General features: G+C 46.0%; 1 protein-coding gene across 1 annotated transcript; it reads left to right on the top strand.

The window, feature by feature from the left end:
- Positions 1-1,681: 1,681 nt before the first annotated feature.
- On the top strand, positions 1,682-12,811 carry OSTM1 (osteoclastogenesis associated transmembrane protein 1). The gene is made up of 6 exons (XM_069804987.1): positions 1,682-2,034; positions 5,052-5,166; positions 6,655-6,752; positions 8,592-8,756; positions 9,569-9,734; positions 10,070-12,811. The coding sequence occupies exons 1-6, from the start codon at positions 1,705-1,707 to the stop codon at positions 10,123-10,125; spliced, it is 930 nt and encodes a 309-aa protein (XP_069661088.1). The 5' UTR covers positions 1,682-1,704; the 3' UTR covers positions 10,126-12,811.
- The last annotated feature ends 7,785 nt before the right edge of the window (positions 12,812-20,596 follow it).

The following is a 20,596-nucleotide window of genomic DNA, read 5'->3' as shown; positions in this document are numbered from 1 at the left end:
GGGCCCTTTTCCAGCCCCCCCCCCCGCCGCCCCTCGGCGGGGCGATGCGCGGGAGTGCTGCTGCCCTCTCCTGGGGGGAGGCGGGATCCTGCCCGCCGGCCCGCTGCCCCAAAGTTTCTCGGGGTTTAGGCTGCACCCCTGCTAGTGAACTGAGCAAAGGGGGGGGGGGGGGGATCCTCTGGCCCAGGAGCCACCCAGCCACATGCGTCCTGCTGAGCAGCTTCGGGGTTCCAAGCGTGGTGGCAAGTCCCCAAACGAGCAGGCGCGGTGCAGGGGGAGTATTGCTGCGCCTCGGCCAAAATGTCGGTGGGGCCTGCCTGGAGAGTGGGCAGGGGGCTCAGGGAAGGTCCGGCACCCAAATCGGGGCCCTCACCCCGATCAATCTGCAAGTACAGGCAATCTGGCACGTTTTTTCTCTGTGTCATACTCGTGACATGGTTTCCATTTGTTTTCATTCATTGCTTTGAAAGCCATTTCTTCGGAGCTGAGGTATTCAACCCACTCAGAGAAGTCAGGCGCTCTCCGTTGGGCACTCTTTGCCTGCCTGATGGCATCTTTCTCATCGCCTTTGCTGTCGTGTTTTCACCTGACAGCACAAATCCACCCTGGACATTTCCATGCTGTGACTTCTACTGCACGACCGGCACAAGCTAAGGCCAGGGGGGCAAGGTGACAGGGGACCGGCCGAGCTGGGTACGGCTGGGTGCAGGGGAGCCGGTTCAAGCAGCGCCGAACTCCTGGCAGCTGCCGCAACCGTCACACCACTGTCAGCCAGCGCTGCCTCCCATCACCGGTGCCACGTTTCCAATAGTGGATCTGCCACAAGAAACAGATGGGTCCATTCCTGCTCAGCTTTGTTACTCCCGAAGGCACCACGGTATGGAGTTGCAGGGCTCTGCTCTGCCTCTCTGTTGTGTGTCTGACCAGAGCGCTAAGAAACCCAGATTTGGCCAAAAGCCCGTCAAAATGGCTGGAAAGGGCGTTAGTTAGATGCGACAGGCACGGGGTCAAGGTTCTGCCCGGCAGAGGAGTTATTAGGTAGCCCGGCACTGCAGCCCCCGGTGAGAGGGCTGCCTCCTGCTCTGGGAAGAGTTTTCCTTTGGTGACCGTGGTTTTATTGAGAAGTGGCCGTGGGGAAGTTTGGGGCCAGGTACCAACAAAGGTGTCGGGCTTGAGGCAAAACGTAGTTTGTCTGCGGAAAGATGCGGTTTGCTCCTCCCCCGTCAACTTTTCCTCGGGTCTGGGGATTTTTTTCCCTAACTGTTGCCGTATTTTCAGCACGTTTCGCAGTCACTCCCCGCACGACGGCTACTTTCAAGCCCCCTTTTTCGGACGAGAAGAGCGTTGCTACCCACCCGAAAGAGATGGCACCGAAACCGCACCCCCCAGGCAGCACCATGTGGCAGGTACACCCCCCCCCCCGGGCACTGCAGCCCCCTGCCCACACCCGCCCCCGGGGACGCCCCACCGCCAAGAGCCCACGCCGTTATCCGCGCCCCCCACCCCCGCGCCGCGCCCGCCGCGGCCCCGCCCATGCCCGCCCCCGGCCCCGCCCCCTCTTCCCCGCCGCGCCCGCCGCGGTCCCGCCCGCGCCCGCCCCCGGCCCCGCCCCCTTTCCCCGCCGCCACCAATGACCGGCGGCGCGCCGCGGGGGAGGCGGGCCGTTTGCCGGCGCGGCGCTTCCGCTTCCTCGGCGCGGCCGCCATGGCGCCGCTGCGCTGCCTCCTGCCGCTGCTGCCGGCCCTGGCGCTCGCCCTCGGCCCCGCCGCCGGGCGGACGCGCCGGCCCCTGGCGCTGGAGGCGCTGGGCGAGGCGGAGGAGCTGGCGGAGGAGCTGTGGGGCGCGGGGCTGCCCGGCGATCTGCCCCAGCTGGAGCCCGAGTGCCGCCGCCTCCTCGTCGCCTTCGCCGAGGGCAGCGCGGCGCTGACGGGCTGCCTGGGCCGCCGCGCCCGCCCGGTGCGGCTCTGCCAGGCCTGCCACCGCCACTACCGCCGCCTCCTCGCACAGTACGGCAACATCGCCCGCGCCGTCGGGGTGCGTCCGCGGGGCCGGGCGAGGCGGGGAAGGAGGGGGGGGGGGGCGGCGAGGCGAGGCTGCCGGGCTGGGGGGCCCCGGCCGCTTCGTCAGCCCGCTGCCGGGGCGCGGCTGGGCCCTACGCAGGGAGCGGTGGGGTCCTCGGGAAGGCGGGCGGCTGCCAGCCCGGGACGCCGCTCCTTCCCTGCGGCCTGCCGGCCGGTGTCCCGCCCAGCCCCGCACCCCGGCCCTGCCCGGAGCGGAGGGCGAGGGGAGGCGGCGTGTGTTCGGCCGGCCCCCGGCGCGGCTGGCGGCGTCACCCGGGACACTACCGCGGTGAGCGGGGCACCCGTGTTTTTTTTGGGGCGAGCGGATCTCCAGCCTGCGAAGGTCAGTTGCCGGGCTGGAAGCCCCCCCGGGTGCGTCAGGCGGTTTAGCAGCGGCTGGGAGCGTTTGGGAAGCGCCGCTGCCCGTGACGGCTGCCTTCTGCTGCCCGGCGCTCTGGCCAGCTCCACCCGCAGGAAAAAAGCTTTGCTCCTCCGTGCAAGTGGAAGAACCTGAGTTGTTCTTTTTTTCCATTTCTTGGTGTTGGAGGTGGTTCGTGACTAGTTTTGCGTGTTCTCCTCCAGTTTATCCGTTTGTAAAAGTTAGTCCCTGGGACGGTGTGAGGATGACAAGAGTGGATCAGACCAAAGGACCTTTTTCTGTTCTCTGATCATGGCTAGAAGTGGGTGCCCTTGTAAGAGTACAAGCAGAGAACAAGTTTATAGCAGTGTGTCCCCTGGATTGTGCTTCCAGTCTTGGGATTTCTGAATCTATTTAGAATTGCCATTGGCAAGAAAAATCTGTTGCTCTTTAAACCCAGGTAAACTTCTGGTGCCGCAGTGTCCTGCTGCAAACCATTTCACAGCTTAGTTACCTGTTGTGTGAAAAAAGTACCACTTTCTGGTTTTGATGTGTTGTCTGCCCGTTTCCCCTCACCACCCCAGTGCTTGTATTGGAAAAGCGCATGGACTTTCATTTCATAATTGTCCTCTGCAGGGCAAATATCTAGCCAGTGGTTTCTTGTTTTAGTCTGCAATCCTGTAGTCTATTTGTTTCTCATATGGAAGCTGTTTCATACCAGTGACTAAGTAATGTGAAAGTGAGAAATTGATTATGTAATTCTCTTGGGTATTTTCAGCATGATGTTTTGGCTACGATTAGGTTGCCAAACATCCCAGTACTTAGAATATGTATGAACTCATTGCACCTGCTGTGCTTGAGTACCGGCAGCCTGGGAGGACTGGTCCACTATGTGGTCTGGAAGACACATCTGTATTGGAGAGCATTTGGCTTTCCTTCTGTGGGTGGATTAACGAACCAAATAAATAAAGGAGGTGACCTCTTGCAACCTCAATTGATGATCACGAGTAATCAGATATCTGATGTTTTTATCTTTGCCATCCTACAGTAGTTATAGTGCAATGAGAAAGAAACAGCTAGCTTAAGTTTTGGACATCTCTGAAATGCAAAATCCTCCTCGCTAGGCTAATTAAAGAATAAATTAGGCAAATGTATTTAAGGAATGATAGGATAGGTCTACTTGATTCAGTTTTGGATTTAGAGTGCTTTTGCCCACTCATGAGTGCAGCTGGTGAGGAAGTTTCACAGTTAAAGGCCTTCATGAAGCAACCAGGGAGTTTCCCGCATAAACAGCTTTCTTGCATATCTGTTTGTAATTTGGTAGAAATGAAAGCGGGTGAACGTAGGACTTACCAGATGTGGCAATATTCGACTTCTGCAGTTGAGCCTTCAAGGGAAACTTCTTATTTAAAAAATAAACCTGTTTTAACAGAGGCAGAAACTGGATCTCTCATAAAGCTCTGTAAGAAACATGTTTCTCGGTAAAGAGATTATTTTCTCGTGTGTCCCACGTCACTTATCAAAGAGGCTTTTGACAGCTTTGGCAATTTTGAGAAGTGCTTAAGTCAATTTAGCAGCCAGAAACCAGGAGCTAGAGCACAGGAGTCAGCTGACTGGAGGTCATGGTTTTGTATCAGCGATTTGAGGGAGAAAATAAAGCTCTGAAGGAGAAAAACGTTATTCTGAATTCTGATAGGGATACTTCCTGTTTATTCTGTAACTGCTTTTATAGTCGCTCTGCATTTTTTTATGAGCTTGGTCCAAAGAGTAAGTTGCTGTAAGAGTTGTGCCAGTGCCTGCTTTGAGGATGGGCTACCTTGGGTGGCTTGCTAAGACGGATGAATTTGGTACCTACGTCTCGGGAGGACGAGAGTCTGGCCTGGCCACAGGCTTGGGGGAGTGGCTGCAGGCGCTGCTTCACAGAGGTCTGCGTTCCTGGTATTGCTGTGCTGGGGGGGAAGTTTGCTGCTGGTACAGTACGTTGGTACAGCTGTTTTAGATGTTGTTTTCTGTTGTTTGGGTTTGGTTTGTTCTGAGGCCAGTCCGTTGGTTCAGCTCCTTCAAATATTCCTTCAGCTCCTTCAAATATTCCTTCAGCTCCTTCAAATATTCCTTCAGCTCCTTCAAATATTCCTTCAGCTCCTTCAAATATTCCTTCAGCTCCTTCAAATATTCCTTCAGCTCCTTCAAATATTCCTTCAGCTCCTTCAAATATTCCTTCAGCCTAACGAGAACGACCCTGTCCTTCTCTCTGGCTGCACGTGCCTTGAGCTGGCTCCTGGGGTGGTAGCCCAGAAATGGATGAACGTGAGCTACCTGGCAGAGGCGGCTCTGACTCTCTGCTTGCTCTTGCTATTTTTTTTTTTTTTTGCAGTCACATGTTTTTGAGTGACTTGCGTGCAGTCCTAGTAGGTCTTCAAAGACCATGTGCAGTAGGCTGCGTTGCTCCTAGTATGAATTGGTGGATCAAAAGATTATTATTGTTCCGTCAATTCTGCTCTGCCTATTCTAGAAATATCGATGTGATGCGTTGTGATTGTTTAGCTGTGATTGCCCAACATATGTTTCAAATTTTTCCCTTTGTATTTTTAATGCTTGATTGCTTTTTTTTTGTTTTTTCCTTTTTCTTCTAGAATTCTTCTGAGAGCCACAATTGTGCCAAAAGCATCTTGACCTCAGACAGGCTGCAGATAGTTGTGACCCTTTCGGAGTTCTTTAATGAAACCTGGGAGGCAGCCAACTGTGCAAGTATGTGACTCCTTCTGCTACTGTTATGACTTAGCCCCTAAAATTTGCACAGTTTGGAATTGTATGTATTTATTTAAATACAGTCAGTAGATAACACAAAAATCCTAAACTAGAGCCGCTCCAATGAAGGGTACAAGAGCTTTTTACTCTGAGGGATACTGCCAAAATCTGGGGGCACTATTCTGTTGGAAGACTTAGTTGTTGTAGAAATTTTTTTTTTTGCTATTCTTTCAAAAGGTAGTCTTGCTGGTTTTCTTTGTGATCTACAGACATTCTAGAGACTTTCCTTAGCTTCATTGTGGTTTCTTCTGTTTTTCTCCATCTTCCCATTTTCTTAAAAACTTACATAAGAAACTTTTCCTTGTTTGTTAATAAAGTCAGTAACTCTGGGATGCTTACACGTTGAACCGTATGTGCCTCCACAGCCATGCTTTTGATTTCATTTTGTGGGTGGAGGGTGTCCAAATCTATCCCTGTATCTCACTCTCCCCATGCTGCTGGTGCTGTGCCATGCTTACAGCTAAACTGTGGCTTTTTGCCGTTCTCCTGGTGTGGGAAGTGGGACCCTGTGCTAGAAAACAGTGGGAGTAGCTCTATGGAGTTGAGTGTCAAAGATGCTGGGTTTGCTGCAGAGCCCCTTGAGAGCCTAAAAGTTTGTTTTCATTTGTGAGTCTGGGCTGTGTGAGGGCTGGAAAGGCAGTACAGGAGGAGCTCTGTGGTCTGTGCTGGTCTGTTGTGCTTAGCTTGTGACCTGTGTGCTGCCTGCCCAGTGTCCAGCTGAATGCTCGCCCTCAACACTGATGGTGCTTCTTTATTTCAGGAGATTTTTCTAGGAAATTTGCATGCTCTCATGGTGCTGTTGCTGAGCATCTAAATTCCCAAACCACTGTTGTTTTCAAGGGTTTGTCTGGTTAGGGAACCTGAAGTGGGGTGGGATGGGTGGAAGTAGTAACGTGGTAGGGTTGAGTCTTTGACTGGGAGGAAAGCCCCAGAGCTCCCCTCAAAGCTGGTGAAATGGTCAGCTCTTTTCTTAATAATAACCTACACTCTGATTCTGCTGTTGTGTTTGTGGTCTAGCTGTTTCCTGGATGCTCTCTGTTTCATCTCCACTGCTGGTGCTTCTGCTTTCACATAATGGCTGTTACTGTTGCTGGGCAAAGCCCGATTTGCAGGGTAGAAAATAAAAGTAGTGTCTTGTTTTGTCTCAAAGCCCAAAGATAATTCAGACCCCCTCTTCAGAAAGCTCTTGATGATAGTCTTCGTCTTTCACTTAATCAAGGCCAATTAATTCTGAAATATGTTCTCGATGAAGAGTTAGGTCAGCAGGTCTGAGACATCAATGGCAGGCAGATAAGGAAACCGCAGTGTTGACTAGACCTGTCTTTTATAGTTGAGAGCCTTTTTTGCAGGAATGGAGTGTCTGGGGCTTGTCGGCTGTGGAAATGTTAGAAATTAGAATATCCTGATGTTTTTCTTTCTCTTTGACAGATTGTTTAAAGAACAGCAGTGAGGGATTATCAAATTCTACTGTAGAATTCCTGGATTTATTCAATAAATCTCTGACATGTTTTGAACATAACCTTCAGGTATTTATGCTGTGTATTTAAGAGAAGCACTAAAACCTCTAATTGCTGGCAAAATCTTATTTATGCTGAATAAACTGCAGATACGCATTAGGCAAATAAACTGCTGGTGAGTTTGTGAATTTTAGGCAGATAAAGCAATGATCTGTATAATGCAGATGTTTACAGATTGAGAGCCTAAAATTAATTCTAATTGATATTCACCTTGACTTCATTTTGTATGTAATTGCAATGCTACTTCACATCAGAATTTCTGAATTCACAACAGTTGATAATTATATAGTAAGAAACATCATGTCTGCATGCTGCAAGTCTCTTTTTCTACCTCTTTGGAGAACTGTTGTCTTCTGACTTAACAATTCAATCTTTAAATAGCCTTTTGGTAATATAGACTAGTTCAGAAAGACCGGTACCTTAAATCATTGTAACAGTTCTTTTGACTAGTAAAATTACGGGTAGACAAAGTTTGTCATATTTCAAAGGCAATATAATTCACTTAGTGAAATGAATGTGGTAATTGGCCCCAAAGAAAATGCCCTAAATAGCATAAGAAACTGGGCATATTCCATTTCAGTCAGAAACTGGCCAAGTTCTGGGATCATTCAATGGTAAAAACGGGAAGTGATGGGTGTGAGACAATCTCTGAGGAAACTGTCTGCTTTTTTTAGTATTGATTTCTAGGAAATGTGTCTTTAGGCCTTGGCTAGGAGCAATGTCTGAACTGGACCTTAGCCCAGTGGTTGGTGGGTAGCTGATACAACCATTACTGGGTTGGAATATCTTTAGAGATTGTAGTTTTGTTTTCAAGTGTGTCGTATTGCATTCAAGGGTGGTGAAGGCCACTGTCGTGGTTTAACCCCAGCTGGCAACTCAGCCCCACACAGCTGCTTGCTCACTCCCCCCGTGGTGGGATGGGGGAATTGGAAGAGTAAAAGTGATAAAACTGGTGGGTTGAGCTAAAGACAGTTTAATAGGTAAAGCAAAAGCCCTGCACGCAAGCAAAGCAAACCGAGGAATTCATTCAACACTTCCCATCGGCAGGCAGCTGTTCAGCCATCTCCAGGAAAGCAGGGCTCCATCACATGTAACGGTGACTTGGGAAGACAAACACCATCACTCTGAACATCCCCCCTTCCTCCTTTTTCCCCCAGCTTTATATGCTGAGCATGACATCCTATGGTCTGGAATATCCTTTTGGTCAGTTGGGGTCAGCTGTCCTGGCTGTGTCCCGTCGCAATTCCTTGTGCACCTGCTTGCTGGCAGAGCATGGGAAACTGAAAAATCCTTAACTTAGGATAAGCACTACTTAGCAACAACTAAAAACATCCCTGTGTTATCAACACTGTTTTCAGCACAAATCCAAAACACAACACTATACCAGCTACTAGGAAGAAAACTGACTCTGTCTCAGCCAAAACCAGGACAGCCACAAATGAAAAGGATTATGTACCATGACAAAGTCTGTCCCTGTCAGTACAGCTCGGCAGTAACAACAGTTACTTGTTAGGTATGGGCAAGTGAAAAACAAAACACAGTATTAAGGAACCTGATCTCTGGCTCCAGAATACCATTTAATTGCTAGTAAATTTTTTTTTTCCTCCTTCTGGGAACTGGTACTTTAAAAATGAGATGCATAATCTGCAGGAAATGGATCCTGTCCCTAGTGAATTAGAGTTGGTCCCTTTTCCTCCTGCATTCTCATGCGAGTTGTCTGTCTGGGCCTCTACTCAATCTAGGATGCTAGAAATCTGGATTTTGATTAAAGCGTGACTCTAGTTTTTAAGTTTTGGATTTTTTTATAATGCCTTAAAACTCTGTATGAATGCTGTTTTATAATCCTAGGGACAAACCATCTATCTGTCACCAAGTAACTACACAGAAGTATGTAAAAACTGCAACGAAACCTACAAAATGTTGAATGACCTGTATAACAACTTGCAAAGGATGAACAGGCAAGGTGGTGAGTCTGGGCACTCGGCGCACTTGTGCATCGATGTGGAAGATGCAGTAAGTATTTATTAATACTCAACAGGAGAGCTTGTTATGGAGGTCTTTATTAATCTGAGCTATTTGTGCTTGTCTCGCTAGGGATTGCCTTTTCCCTTTTGGTGTGGGACATTATGGGCAGCAGTGCTTTTGGCAGGCTGATGTCCTGTGGGGGGAAGTGAGCTTGGTGGGGCTGTCTTGCTAGGTCCTGTCCTCAGTGCAGCAGGAGCATGACTGAAGCTCCTGATCAGCCAAGTGCATTCCAGTTTGAGTAGCTGCACTTTAATTTCTTGTTACTGTGAAGGGGATGGATTTAAAAAAAAACAACAACAACAAAACTCTTAATCTTCTGGCTTTTAATTTGAAGCTTTACTGCTATTGTTCTAGCCAGTGTAATAATTGATTCCATATTACAGCAGCTGTTTCTAGGGGTCCTCAGCATTGGCGACACATGTTTGGAAAAAGCTTTGTTATATTGTGGGGTTTTAAGTGGTTGGGCAAAGGGAGTGCTGTTGAAAGTATGGGATTAGCCCTGTCCCTGCAGGCTGTCAGTGAGTTCTCTGGGAAACAGGCACATGGCAATGTCTACAGTGTATCTGAGTATATCTGGTTTTGAAGGTTGTAAAAGTTTTGATGTGAAATCTTGGCTCTGTTTAAATTGTTTGCTTCTACATTTCCAGGGATTTGCTTGCTTTTGAGGGGAGATCTGTTAAAGTGTTGGTTTTTGATGTCATATTTGAACACTTGCATGTCTTGAGGCCTGAGTGTTTGCCATGCTGCACAGTGAAAATACATGTGCTTGCTTTCATGGCTTGCTTATGTTTTTCTTTTAGATGAACATCACTCGGAAGCTTTGGAGCAGGACTTTCAACTGTTCTGTTCCCTGCAGTGATACAGTCCCAGTGATTGCAGTTTCATCCTTTATTCTCTTCCTACCTATTGTTTTTTATCTTAGTAGCTTCCTTCACTCGAAGCAGAAGAAACGGATACTCATTTTGCGTAAGTGGTGGTGCTGGCATTTCACTGTTAGAGTTGGGTGGTGCCAGGGACTCTCTTGGCTCTTGTGGGAGAGGGGGCCCAGCCAGATCTGCCTGCAGCTGTGCTGACGGCGCTAATAGCGACTATTAGTCTGCTGCTGTTCCCTGAAGAAGGGTAGTAAAGAGCTTCAGTCATATCTTTTCATTAAAGTTTCTGGACGTGAACAGAAAGCTGTTTGCAAGTCTGTGTGGGATAAATAGAGGGAGTGGAGAGACTATGGATAAATAGAGGGAGTGGAGAGACCAGTTTTGTGGAATTCTTTGTGTTTAATTTTCATATAATTTTTCCCTTTCTAGCCAAGCGCATCCAGTCAAATGCCAGTCTTGTGAACATCCAAGAAAAATACAGCTGAGCTGCAAAACAAAACCTGAGAACTGCTGCTGTTATACAGTGGGTACAATTGTGTTGGAATGAGGCCGGCACAAAAGAGGAGTTAATTATGGTATAGTGTAATGATACAGAGCACCACAAGTTAAACAAAATGCTGTCTGACTTCTAAGCGAGGATATTAACAAACATGACAAGGCAGGGCTGTGTGACACTGTATGGACTCTGGTTTTGAAAAATCTGTGGGTTTTTTCAGTCTCGGGCTGTAGCTAGTATTTTTCTGTTTCTAAGCTTTTGTACTTCTCATCAATAGAATAGCTACACTTTCCTTGCATGGTGTTTTTCCATATTTATCATATTTGTTTCACAGAAATCTGAGATTCTGAATCTTTTTGAGGTGATTTTCATAGACAGACAAAACTTGAAATAATAATTGATGTTCCTGCTTGAAACATTATGTTTAATTGTACATAATATTCAGTCTTGCCAGACTTGGGATGGACAGGAAACCTTTAAAAAAGAAAAAGTTCCTATCTTTCCTGTACTGCTCTGAAATCCTGCTGCTGATACATGTTTAAAAAAAACCAAAAGGCATTAAATATGCAGGTAATGTGGTAATATATAATGTCCAAAGCCAGCAACAAAAGCAACAGAACTGCCACTGCTAGACTTGAATAATAATCATTGATGACTACAGTATTCAGTTATCTCTGAAACAGGCAGCATATTTAGTCATTTGCACACTTTATCCACTAAAATAATTGCTTTTCAAATATTGCATTTTCAGAGGCTTGTTTCAGATATCTGCTTGGGTAACTGAATGCTTCACTGTTTGTCTGTCGGTTGTGTTTTTTCCTTTTTAATTATAAAGGGTTTTTTTTATGTTTGGTGTTTTTTTGTTGTTGTTGTTGTTTTTGTAGAGAAGTCAGGCAAAGTCAAGTCACTGGAGGTACTGAATTTCCTGGTCCAGAGCTTGCTATGGTTTAATACAGAGATGTTTACAGGAACTTTGTAGGGGAAAAGTTACCTTTTCTAGATAATAATGTATTTTAGCAGTAAATGAACCAGAGGGTTCTCTAACTTAAAAACTGTCCTGAAGGACAATGAAGATACTGTGTTGGGAATTGATGACTTTCAAGAAATAGTTTGAAAAAAATAGGCCTGTGAAATAGATGAATGTAAACAAATTTCAGCTTGCAGGATTCCAAAGCTGGTGGAGAAATTCATACAATAACTGCGGGGATGGATAGTGCTACTAACAGGCTGTGGGCACAATTCAATGGCTGCAGCGATACCGACAGTTCAGTTTGGTTATGATAGTCCTGATTTGGGAGAGTGGTGGGGTTGAAACAATTTATAGCTGTACTTGAGGTTAATGAATGCCAAAGTCTTTGCTCCCATTTTTAAATGTGTTTTCTAACCTTGAGATAAAAATAAATGGCCATTACAGCTAAAAAATTAAATTTCTCTTGCAATCTGTGTGTCTGATGTCTGTCAAAAAACCCCCATGAAATAGTCTTATGTATTTGACTTGCTTTGGAGCCTAGAATGTTAATTTTTTCCTTTGCACTAAGGCTCAAATAAACATATAACAATGTAACAAGTCCTAAAGCTTTTCAAGTAGTTGGTTTTCTTGTTTTTCTTTTTTTGTGTGTGTTTTTTTTGAGTTAGGACATACTGTTGGTTTTAAAGGCAAGTTGACAGTATGTTTAAGTAAAAAACTGTGTTAGTGATTGGTCCCACCCACGATTGCCTTTTTGTGTTTTAACAGTAAGAAGTATTTATCTCCCTCTGTTAAACATGTGAATTATTAGGTCAGCAGTCAGTTTGTTCTAGGTAGTTTACAACAATAACATAAAACTGTGTCTCTCTTGCTTATTATGTAAAGTCACCTTCTTCTGGCTGGGAGAGGCATGCTGCCTTTAAAAAAAAAAGATTATTTTTTTATATCTATTATTCTTAAACTTCAACTTTCTGGGACTTATTCAGCTGCCTGCTCTAATAGCATTACATTGATTTGGGACATCATATGATTGAGAGCTGTTCAAAGCGATCTTTCATTCGTGCAGATAAAGCTAGTTTGTATGTGCAGCATTTCAGAATGACAGCTTTTATACTGTAAGCAGTGGCTTTTTGAGCACATTCATGTTAAGTAGGTCTGAAAGTCATTACTTTTGGATATGGTGGTTAAGCACTTTAAAAAAAAAAAAAAATCAGCTTTTCTTATTTTCCTGGCTGCTAAGCCAAACGGAAATACTCATGTGACTTTTTGTTGTTTTTTATTTTAAAGCAGCAGTGAAGCTTACACTTGAGATTTTTAATATTACATTTACTATTTTCTCCTTTTTCTCTCCCCCCCCCCCCCAACTTTGTACTACTAACCACAGTGCTATATTTTTGGTAGGATATTTCATATATAAATTGAATTCTCTTTATACTATTTCCTAGAGAAATGTGGAAGCACACAGACTGTGTTGAAGGAGAACTAGAATTCTTTTTGCTGCTAGTTGTTCATCTTGGTTTATTTTTTGCCTTTTTGGTATTATGTGTACTAAATAGGATGAACTTTGAAATACTAGCTGTTTGTATCATTTTTTGTGCAAATAAAGATTTCTTACTGTGGGGTAGCACTTTGATTCATATTTATACTTACTAGGAAATGTCTAAACACAGAAAGTCAGCTCTAATAAATATTGTCAATAAACAATGAACGGTGTGGTTACTTAGTTGCTTCATTTATAGTAGTTTTATACTCCTGCTCCTCTGGGTTTGTGTTCAGAAGCACCTGCTTATTATTCCTCATTGTGCCATTTGCAGGAAAACAGCATCAGAAAGATGTTTTCAAAGCAGCGCTGCGCTGAATTACAGAACAAATGAACTGCAACTGCTGAGGAAGGGTGGTGTTTCAGCTCAGCCAGAGCCTACTGAAGTATATGGAAATGTTCCTGTTAGTTGCCACGGAGTTTCTTGGATGCGTGTGCATGAGTAAGGCTAGTGGGGATGACTTGCTGTCTTTGTGGGGAGGCTTTTGGTCTTCTGCACTGGCCACTCTTTCAGCTTCAGCAGGCACGGTATTGGATTGCTGTTGAGCTGGAAGATTTCTTTAAAATGGCAGTGCAGTGCCTCACCATGGAGAGAGCGGGGTGTCTCACCTGATGGTAGTAGCCTTGTGCACTAGTGGTAGGATGTGGGTATCTCGAAGGCAAATTTAAATCTCAGTGCATCCCTTGCAAGGAACTTCCAGGAAGGCTGGGAAATTTGTAATGCCAGTGTGTGAGCTGTGGCTTCAGCTGGGAAACCAGGGAATGGTTCTGGTTGCTTGTATACTTGGGAGAGGGACTTGAAAGGGAGTAAGCACAGGAGAAGGACAAGTGGGAAGAGTGGGGAATTTACCCAGTGAGTAGAACAGAGGCTCAGAGAGTAATTGAGGGTGGAAGTGGGGGTCTGTAAGCACACTCAGAACAGTGTTTTAGGGGGAGAGGCTGCTAAAGTTCACAGGTGGTTGAAAGTCTCTGAGAAAAAAGGGTGCAAATGGGGCCTTGATTGCAGCTGAGCTGGAGAGGGGAGGCTCTGGCTCCTTGGTGGTGGTGAGGTTGGGGACTGGTAGCAGGGAGATGGAGCAGTTGAGCCCAGGTCTCCCACTGGTCTGTGATGGGACATGCCAGTGGGCTGCCTGCACAGGTTGGGAATGGGAGCCAGTAGTGGGATGGCAACAGGGCCTTGCTTCTGAGTTACTTCAGAGCAGCTGCTGCCTTCTGGGAGGGCACCTGATTTGTGTGATGCTGTGGATGGTGAAGTAAACCTGGTTCAAAGGCTTTCTGCAAAGCTCCTGTTCTACTTCAAGCTGAGCGAGGACTCCTTTTTAGCACTAAAGAGGAGACTTTAACACAAACAAAAAATAGTTTTATTTTGTGTAATGGCTGCTTTTTTCCATCTTTATTAAATGCCTGCTACAATCACAAAATGGCTTCAGTTTCCTAATGTTTTGTTTCTGGTGCTTACTGTCCAGTTAATCAAGTACCATCAAATGTTCTTGCATTTCTGCTAATTTATACATTAGTTTGCATGCCCTGTAATATAGAGTTTCTCTGGAATGATAAGCTGTGTGATTAGCAAAGTGACTGCACTCCTAATCAGAATGTATGGGTAACTTACTAATTTTTGTTCATATTTTATTGTGAATTTTCCTTCTGGGACTGGTGCAAGCATTTTTAGCCTGATCTTTGTTAAGTTTGTGCAGGATGTACCTTCTGTATTTTTGCCAGTGTAAAAAGTTACACATTGGAAGAGCAGAGCTAATAAATTCTGCAATTTCTCTGAAGTGTTCCTTCTCCCAGCGCTGTGATCAGTGTCTGTTGCTGCTTGCTGGAGTCAGCTAGGATGATTTATGTGCAACTAGTAGCCTTGAGTTGTGCTGAGAATTGAAATGCGGTTGCTATCTTGGAGACACTAATCTAAGGCAAAAATAACATGTGAAGGAAGAAAACAGGAGGTGATGTGATTGATGACCAGAGTCAGCTGTGTGATAACCTTTTCCAAGTGCAGGTGTTTAATACAGAGATACCAGCATCTCTGCTGGCCATCAGAAGGGTTTCTGGCATGGTCTGTACGTGGGACTGAGTGTCGGCTCAGGGAGCTGTCAGACCAGTGTCTTTGGCTATGGCACACAGCTTCAACACTTTGCATCTGCTCTGCTTGAAAGATGGATGGTGCTGATCCAAACTGGTTTTTCCCAGCATCTGCTTCAGGGCTAGAGGAGGTGCCTGGGGCACTTCTGATTTGTGCTGGCTGATGTGAGCGTGTGGGAGTACCTGTGAGCACATGCACTTCTCTGGAGGTGCGGTGGGCTAAGATGGACCTTCCTACCTGGCACTGATTAGAGGTGAAGGAAGTGGGAGATTGTTGTTTTGCAGGGAGATTTTGTTACTTTCAGCTTTATACAGAGAAGAAAAAGCTGCATTTTTCCTCCAGGTAAAACAGCTTCCCCACCCCTGTTTCCTGCTAAATCTTTGCTTTGATGTGTTGGTGTATGGTGTGCGGGACGGGAGCTTGGTTACCACAAATGTCATTGGTGTTTTACAGGGCACCTCCACTCTACATGGCCATAGACAAATTGCTGAGGCTGAGGGGAGGCTGTTTGGCAGTGGGGGGCACTTTGCTCCTTCACTTAAGCCTTAACTGTGTTTCTTCTCCTCCTGTCAGTCCAACTTTGAGACCCCTGAAAGTCACCTAGTCCAAGTCCCTGCTGAAGCAGGACCATCTCCAAAGTTGGACCAAGTTGTTCCTGCTCATTTCCCTGAGCTGTGGCAAGGCTGGTGCCAGGGAACAGGCACTGTGGGGAAGGAATATAGGAATACGCTATAGTATAGCTTTGAAAAGAGCCTGCTGCATAAAGTGTGAGCTGGGTTTTGGCTTTTTTGCTTCTGTGCATCTTCCTTGCAAACGGGACTGGGCAGAATAGGGCTGACTGGGTGGCAGGACAGCAGGGATGCTGTTGCAATATTTTGCAGTGTCAGAAATGCAAAGTTGCATCAAGTAAGCTGCTAATTATTTTTAAAAATAATGAGTTGTGGTGGAAATAAGTTAAATAGTTAAATGAACACTGCAATCTTCCCCTACTCCCATCTGAGGTGGAAAATATTGGAAAGCACTTTCAAATATTTAATAAAAGAGAGATACTCACTAATAGCTCGGTTGAAGTTTTAATACTGAAAATTCCCCTCCGGTGCCAGCACAGTAAGTATCATGGATTGCTGCAATTAAACCAGTGCCTTAAGTTATTCATAATATTCTTTCTGGGCAGCATTCCCACCTGCTTAATCTGTGCTATACAAGCGTTTATTAGAACTGACTGTTGAAAAATGCCAAGCTAAATCAGACACTAAAAAAAAAAAATCAATATGATGTTGTAAACTGGTTTAGTATGTCTTTCCTCTTCAATAATCCTACACGTTACTGATTTATTTGCTGTAATGAACATGCCATTCAACCGAAACAAGATTAGCTGCTTAAACTGCAGCATTAAGCACAGAGCAACTTTAATGCTGCTTTATGTTTCATTGTAATGCTCAGCACTTACAGTGGTGTCACTTTCTCTCCTCTGCAATAAAGAGTTTGCGTGAGGATCACAAAGGGCTCCGGAGTGGTGTTTTATTAAAGCATTCGAAGCAGTAGATTTGAGTTGGGGTTGCAACATGGCACCTTCTTCATCCAAACCTAAGTGGAACCAAACTGGTGAGCAGGATTAATGCATGAATTTATATTCCCTGCAGGATTTTTCCGGGTTAACCATGAAGTAAATGGCTTATGTCAAACTGATCTAGGTTAAGACAGAACAGCCACTGGCAATCAGAATATTCCTTTGGACTTCATTCAAAATTTTTTTTTCAAGCATTTGAAACAGTAGCAATTTACTGTGCTGCAGGAAAACCAGACTGCAAGGAGCCGGCATCTTGATTTTGCAAGGAAAAGTCCTAAGGTAGATGTGGTAAAGACTGAAGATTTTCAAAGGAGTCTCTAGAAGGGGGCAGGGAAATATGAGTGATACAGGTATTTTATACCTGTCTGGTATTCTATAATGTATAATAGAAAGTCTGTTCTATTGTATAATACTGGCCAGGTCTGAAAAGTTTAAGCTCTCCCATTTCCAGGTAAAACTGTATGTTCTCTTCCTACTACAGGGGCAAGCCTCAACTGGGAGCCTCTAAAGTCAGTGGGTTTTGGTTACTGTTTTGTTTTTTTCCCCTCTGTCATGAAAAGACTGCTTTAGATAATTACTTTCCTTTCTTGTTGATTAAGAAGCAAGTTGTATTTGTTAAGGCATCCTTAACATTCTAAAAATTGAAATTAATTTTCTGTTTGAAGTACAATGTTATATTTCTTTTTCTTTAGAAGACTCTGATGAGTTGCCAGTATATATTTCAGCAGCTTTTTAGGGTCTTGGAGTCAAACTTAGAATATTAAAACCAGAGAAATGAGCTTCAAAGTATTGCAGAAGCGTGCCGAGTTGAGGGCAATTACTCAAACATGCAGAAATGAGAAAAAATGTCAAAAATAGTATGTTTGCGCTGTGCTGGAGTAGGTTTTCAAATGGAGGTTGTGGTTCTGACTATGGAAGGTGTGTGTTTCTTCTGGTGAATGCTGCTTTTCTCCAGGTGATCAGAGAATCAGTGATCTGGCAAAGGGAGGGTCGAGGGATTGAAGGCAGCTATTTCCAGAGGAGGAAATGCACTCTGGAAGTCTGTTAGGAGGAGTAGCCTTACTTTGCATTGCTCCCTTGAAAAAAAAAATAGCCTGAAATGCTTCCAAAACATCTGCCTGAAGGGTGAGTGCTGGGGTGCAGAGAGGGCTGGTGAGCATTGGCAAAGATACTAGTTTGCCACTGATAGGGCACTTCTTGATGGAAAAACAGAATCTCACGGTGAACGGGATGGAGTGCCCAGAGAGGAGCACGCATGCTTCAAGGGGAAGATAATGTCCTCAACAGCTGGTGTAAAGTCGGTCAGGGGATGAATAGTAACAGTCACGTTATTTGTATGAAACAAGCATGCGGTGTGTTTTTTCTCAGTGATCAGGAGACCCCTCAGCACCGTTTGCTGTTGTTGTCCAGACTGCACAGGTCTAAGTGATGCTTGCATCTAGCCCCTGGGGCCTGACTGCTCTGCATTACAGCAGGCTGCGTCCCTAGTGCATAATAGGCTTTTTTGTCTGTTACACAGATAAGCAGTATATAAGGAGCTGCCTTTATTGCAGCCACTTACGTGAGTTACTTTAGGTCCACTCATAAGCTTCCACACTCATATTTTATTTAAAGACCAAGTGATTTGTGTGATCTAGTAAATCGTGGTGGTGGAAGCACTTGGATGGACTGTTTGATGTCCAGGCAAGGATCAGAAGAAGGGACAGCAGGAAGGAAGGAATGAGAGCGCAACAGTGAAACTGAGCAAGAGAAAGCAGGATTGAATAGTCCTGGGAAAGCCTCTGCCCTGTCTTGGCTTGTATAACAGGGGCTTATACAACGGGTAACCCAATCTGACCCTGACCCTGCCAGTGCTCAGGGACTATATTTTTACTAAGATTAAGCTTTTCTTTTCTTTTTCCTGGAACAATTTTCTTGGCTTTTACCTTGCCTGTTGACTGGCTGGCTGGCATGGCCAAGGCAACCTCGCCTGTTTATTTTTGATACTTAGCCAGCTGCAGCCCAGTGTGTGCCCAGGTTCCCTGGTGAAGTCCCACAGCAGCACCTCACCAGCAAAGGCCACTGGCAGGAGGTTCACCACCCACCAGAAATGGCGTCTGTTCTCTACTGGTAACAGCACTGCTGGGGAAGGAAAGAAAAATGTGGCAAATATAACAACGCCCTTCAGTTCAGCAAAGCAACTGTAAGCTGCCTAAATAAAATGGGTCCCTCGCTGCTCGAAAGGCTACAGGACCTACCAGAGCTCAGTTTCTCCAGGAAGCTCAGGGCTTTCTGCCTTTCAGATTTTTATTCATGGTCATGTGGGAGACTGGAGCCTCCGGCCCCAGCCTGCCATCACCAGTGCTGCTGCATCTTTGTGCACTGGGCAGTTGTGGGAATCTGGTTGACAGGCCCTGCCAAAGCCCAGCAGCCTGATTTTACACTTGCAGCTTTAAAGCATCTTTCCCTGTCACAGCTGTTCCCTACATCTATGGTATGCACAGGGGAACAGGTTGGACTTCTGAGGGGAAAAATGATAACCATTTTCCCCATTAGTGACTTGGGAGTTCAAATCCAGCCTTCAGAAGTGTGGTCAAACCCACTGACCGGCAGTACCATGTAGCATCCCAATAGCCAAGCTACTTTGAAAGCAGGACTTGGGCTCCTATGAGACTTACTATTTCTGAATAATCCTTCTTTTTCAGCTGTAAGGTATCTTTGAAAATACTTGTTCAAGTTCAGCATTCAAATGGTCTTTAGTTCATGTTTGTCAACCTTATTTCAATTGATAGTCTATTGTTTTTCCACTAGTGGGGCTCTTAACTTGCTTTATTCAAGGTTTGCTGTCCAGGGTAGGTGAACTTGCTTTTCCTGGTCACCTCTCATGGAGCCCTTCAGTGCAATGTGTGGCACCCCTGAGGTTGAAAACCACAGCTCCAACTCAATCACAGACTGTTAGGGTCAATGCAAGGGTAAGTGTCCTGACATCCCTGACTGGTCTGACTGGTGCTCTGCACCAGACCATCCTTGGCTTCTCTGACTGTTTCTTCTGGCTTTAAATTCTACAGCCAACACCTTTCAGGTGTTCTCCTGTTCTCCCAGGCCCTGGTGTCATGTCTCCCAGCTCTAAAGTCTATGATGTTTGCTGGTTCTTCTGGCTCCGTACTACTGCAATGTGACGGAGTAACATTTGCCGTCTCAGAAATGGTTTATGTACCCAATGGTTTCTGTTTCAACCCTGTGGTTGCTGGTCTATCTTTAATATTCACAATTCTGATTCAAGCAGGGTGGGTGCAGCATCCTGTGGTTTCACCAGATGGGAGCTGGGTTCTCACGATAATGCAAATGACTACGGCAGCCTTCCTCGGGGAAGCGTTATTCAGCTGACTGCGAGACACAGCAGAGATTCACGATCACTATGGTCAGAAAGCAAAGAGAAGTCCATAGCCTGAGAGGGCAAAAGGGACTACTGGAGATGAAAGCAAGTTTACGTAAACTATCTCCCAAAGTGCTGAGCAAAGACGATCTTGCAGCAGAGTCACTTTAACGCTTGATATTTTGCAGCACAAGCAGATTGTGGCTTTTTATTAGGAAGTGTTGCTTATCCCTCACTGGTACCCAAATGCTTCAAAAAGAGCTTTACACCTGAGCACTGAGATTTTCTTCCCAGTAACAGATTCATCCTCGAGCTTTGCAGAGCGCAGCAGGGTACCAGAGCCCTTAGTGAGCAGGGGCTGTTCCCACACACCTTTGTGGCACAGGGCTGCAAGAAAAGCTGCCCACGAAGCTAGTAAGCAAACTTCAACGCGGCTCTTCCCGAGCAGAGAGCAGGGAGTCTCTTCTCTCCCGCCTGGTGTCGGTTTAGAGGTTGAAGCAGTACTGACAGGTTTCCTTTTCTCTGCAGAAGCACCTGGCCTCCTTTTGCAGGTCACTGGGCCGTAGGCTCCTTTCCCTGCCAGGGACCCGCAGCCTCGCTGCTGTTGGGGCTGCTAGAACCGCTGCCCGGCCGTCAAGGAGGGTCACAGGCAGCGGGCGTTTGTCGTGGGTTGTGCTGCAGGTAGCATAACGAGGTTCTGGTACGTAAATAGACATCCAGGGCACTAATGATAACAGGAATCGTTGGCTTTATGTCTTTGAGCAGAGGCTTGGACAGTACCAAGAAGCGGTGCCAGCAGCGTGCACGATATCAGCATCCTCAGAGAGCCGTGTAGCAGCGGCTGCCTTGACCCAGCGTCCCGTGTGTGCCAGCCTTGCTGGGGGGCGCGTGGCCGTTTCACACAATGGCTGGATAGTGAGGAACCGCTCCAAAAATGGAAGA

This window comes from Haliaeetus albicilla, chromosome 17, assembly GCF_947461875.1.
Source record: "Haliaeetus albicilla chromosome 17, bHalAlb1.1, whole genome shotgun sequence".
In the NCBI taxonomy this organism is placed as follows: Eukaryota; Metazoa; Chordata; class Aves; order Accipitriformes; family Accipitridae; genus Haliaeetus; species Haliaeetus albicilla.
This window is presented reverse-complemented; position numbering and strand designations above follow the sequence as displayed.

Excerpts from the sequence above, each read along its gene's own strand:
- OSTM1 (XM_069804987.1), top strand. The coding sequence starts at position 1,705 with ATGGCGCCGCTGCGCTGCCTCCTGCCGCTGCTGCCGGCCCTGGCGCTC. Across the intron at positions 2,035-5,051 it reads ACATCGCCCGCGCCGTCGGG|AATTCTTCTGAGAGCCACAA; the intron begins GTGCGTCCGCGG and ends TTTTTCTTCTAG. Across the intron at positions 9,735-10,069 it reads GAAACGGATACTCATTTTGC|CCAAGCGCATCCAGTCAAAT; the intron begins GTAAGTGGTGGT and ends TTCCCTTTCTAG.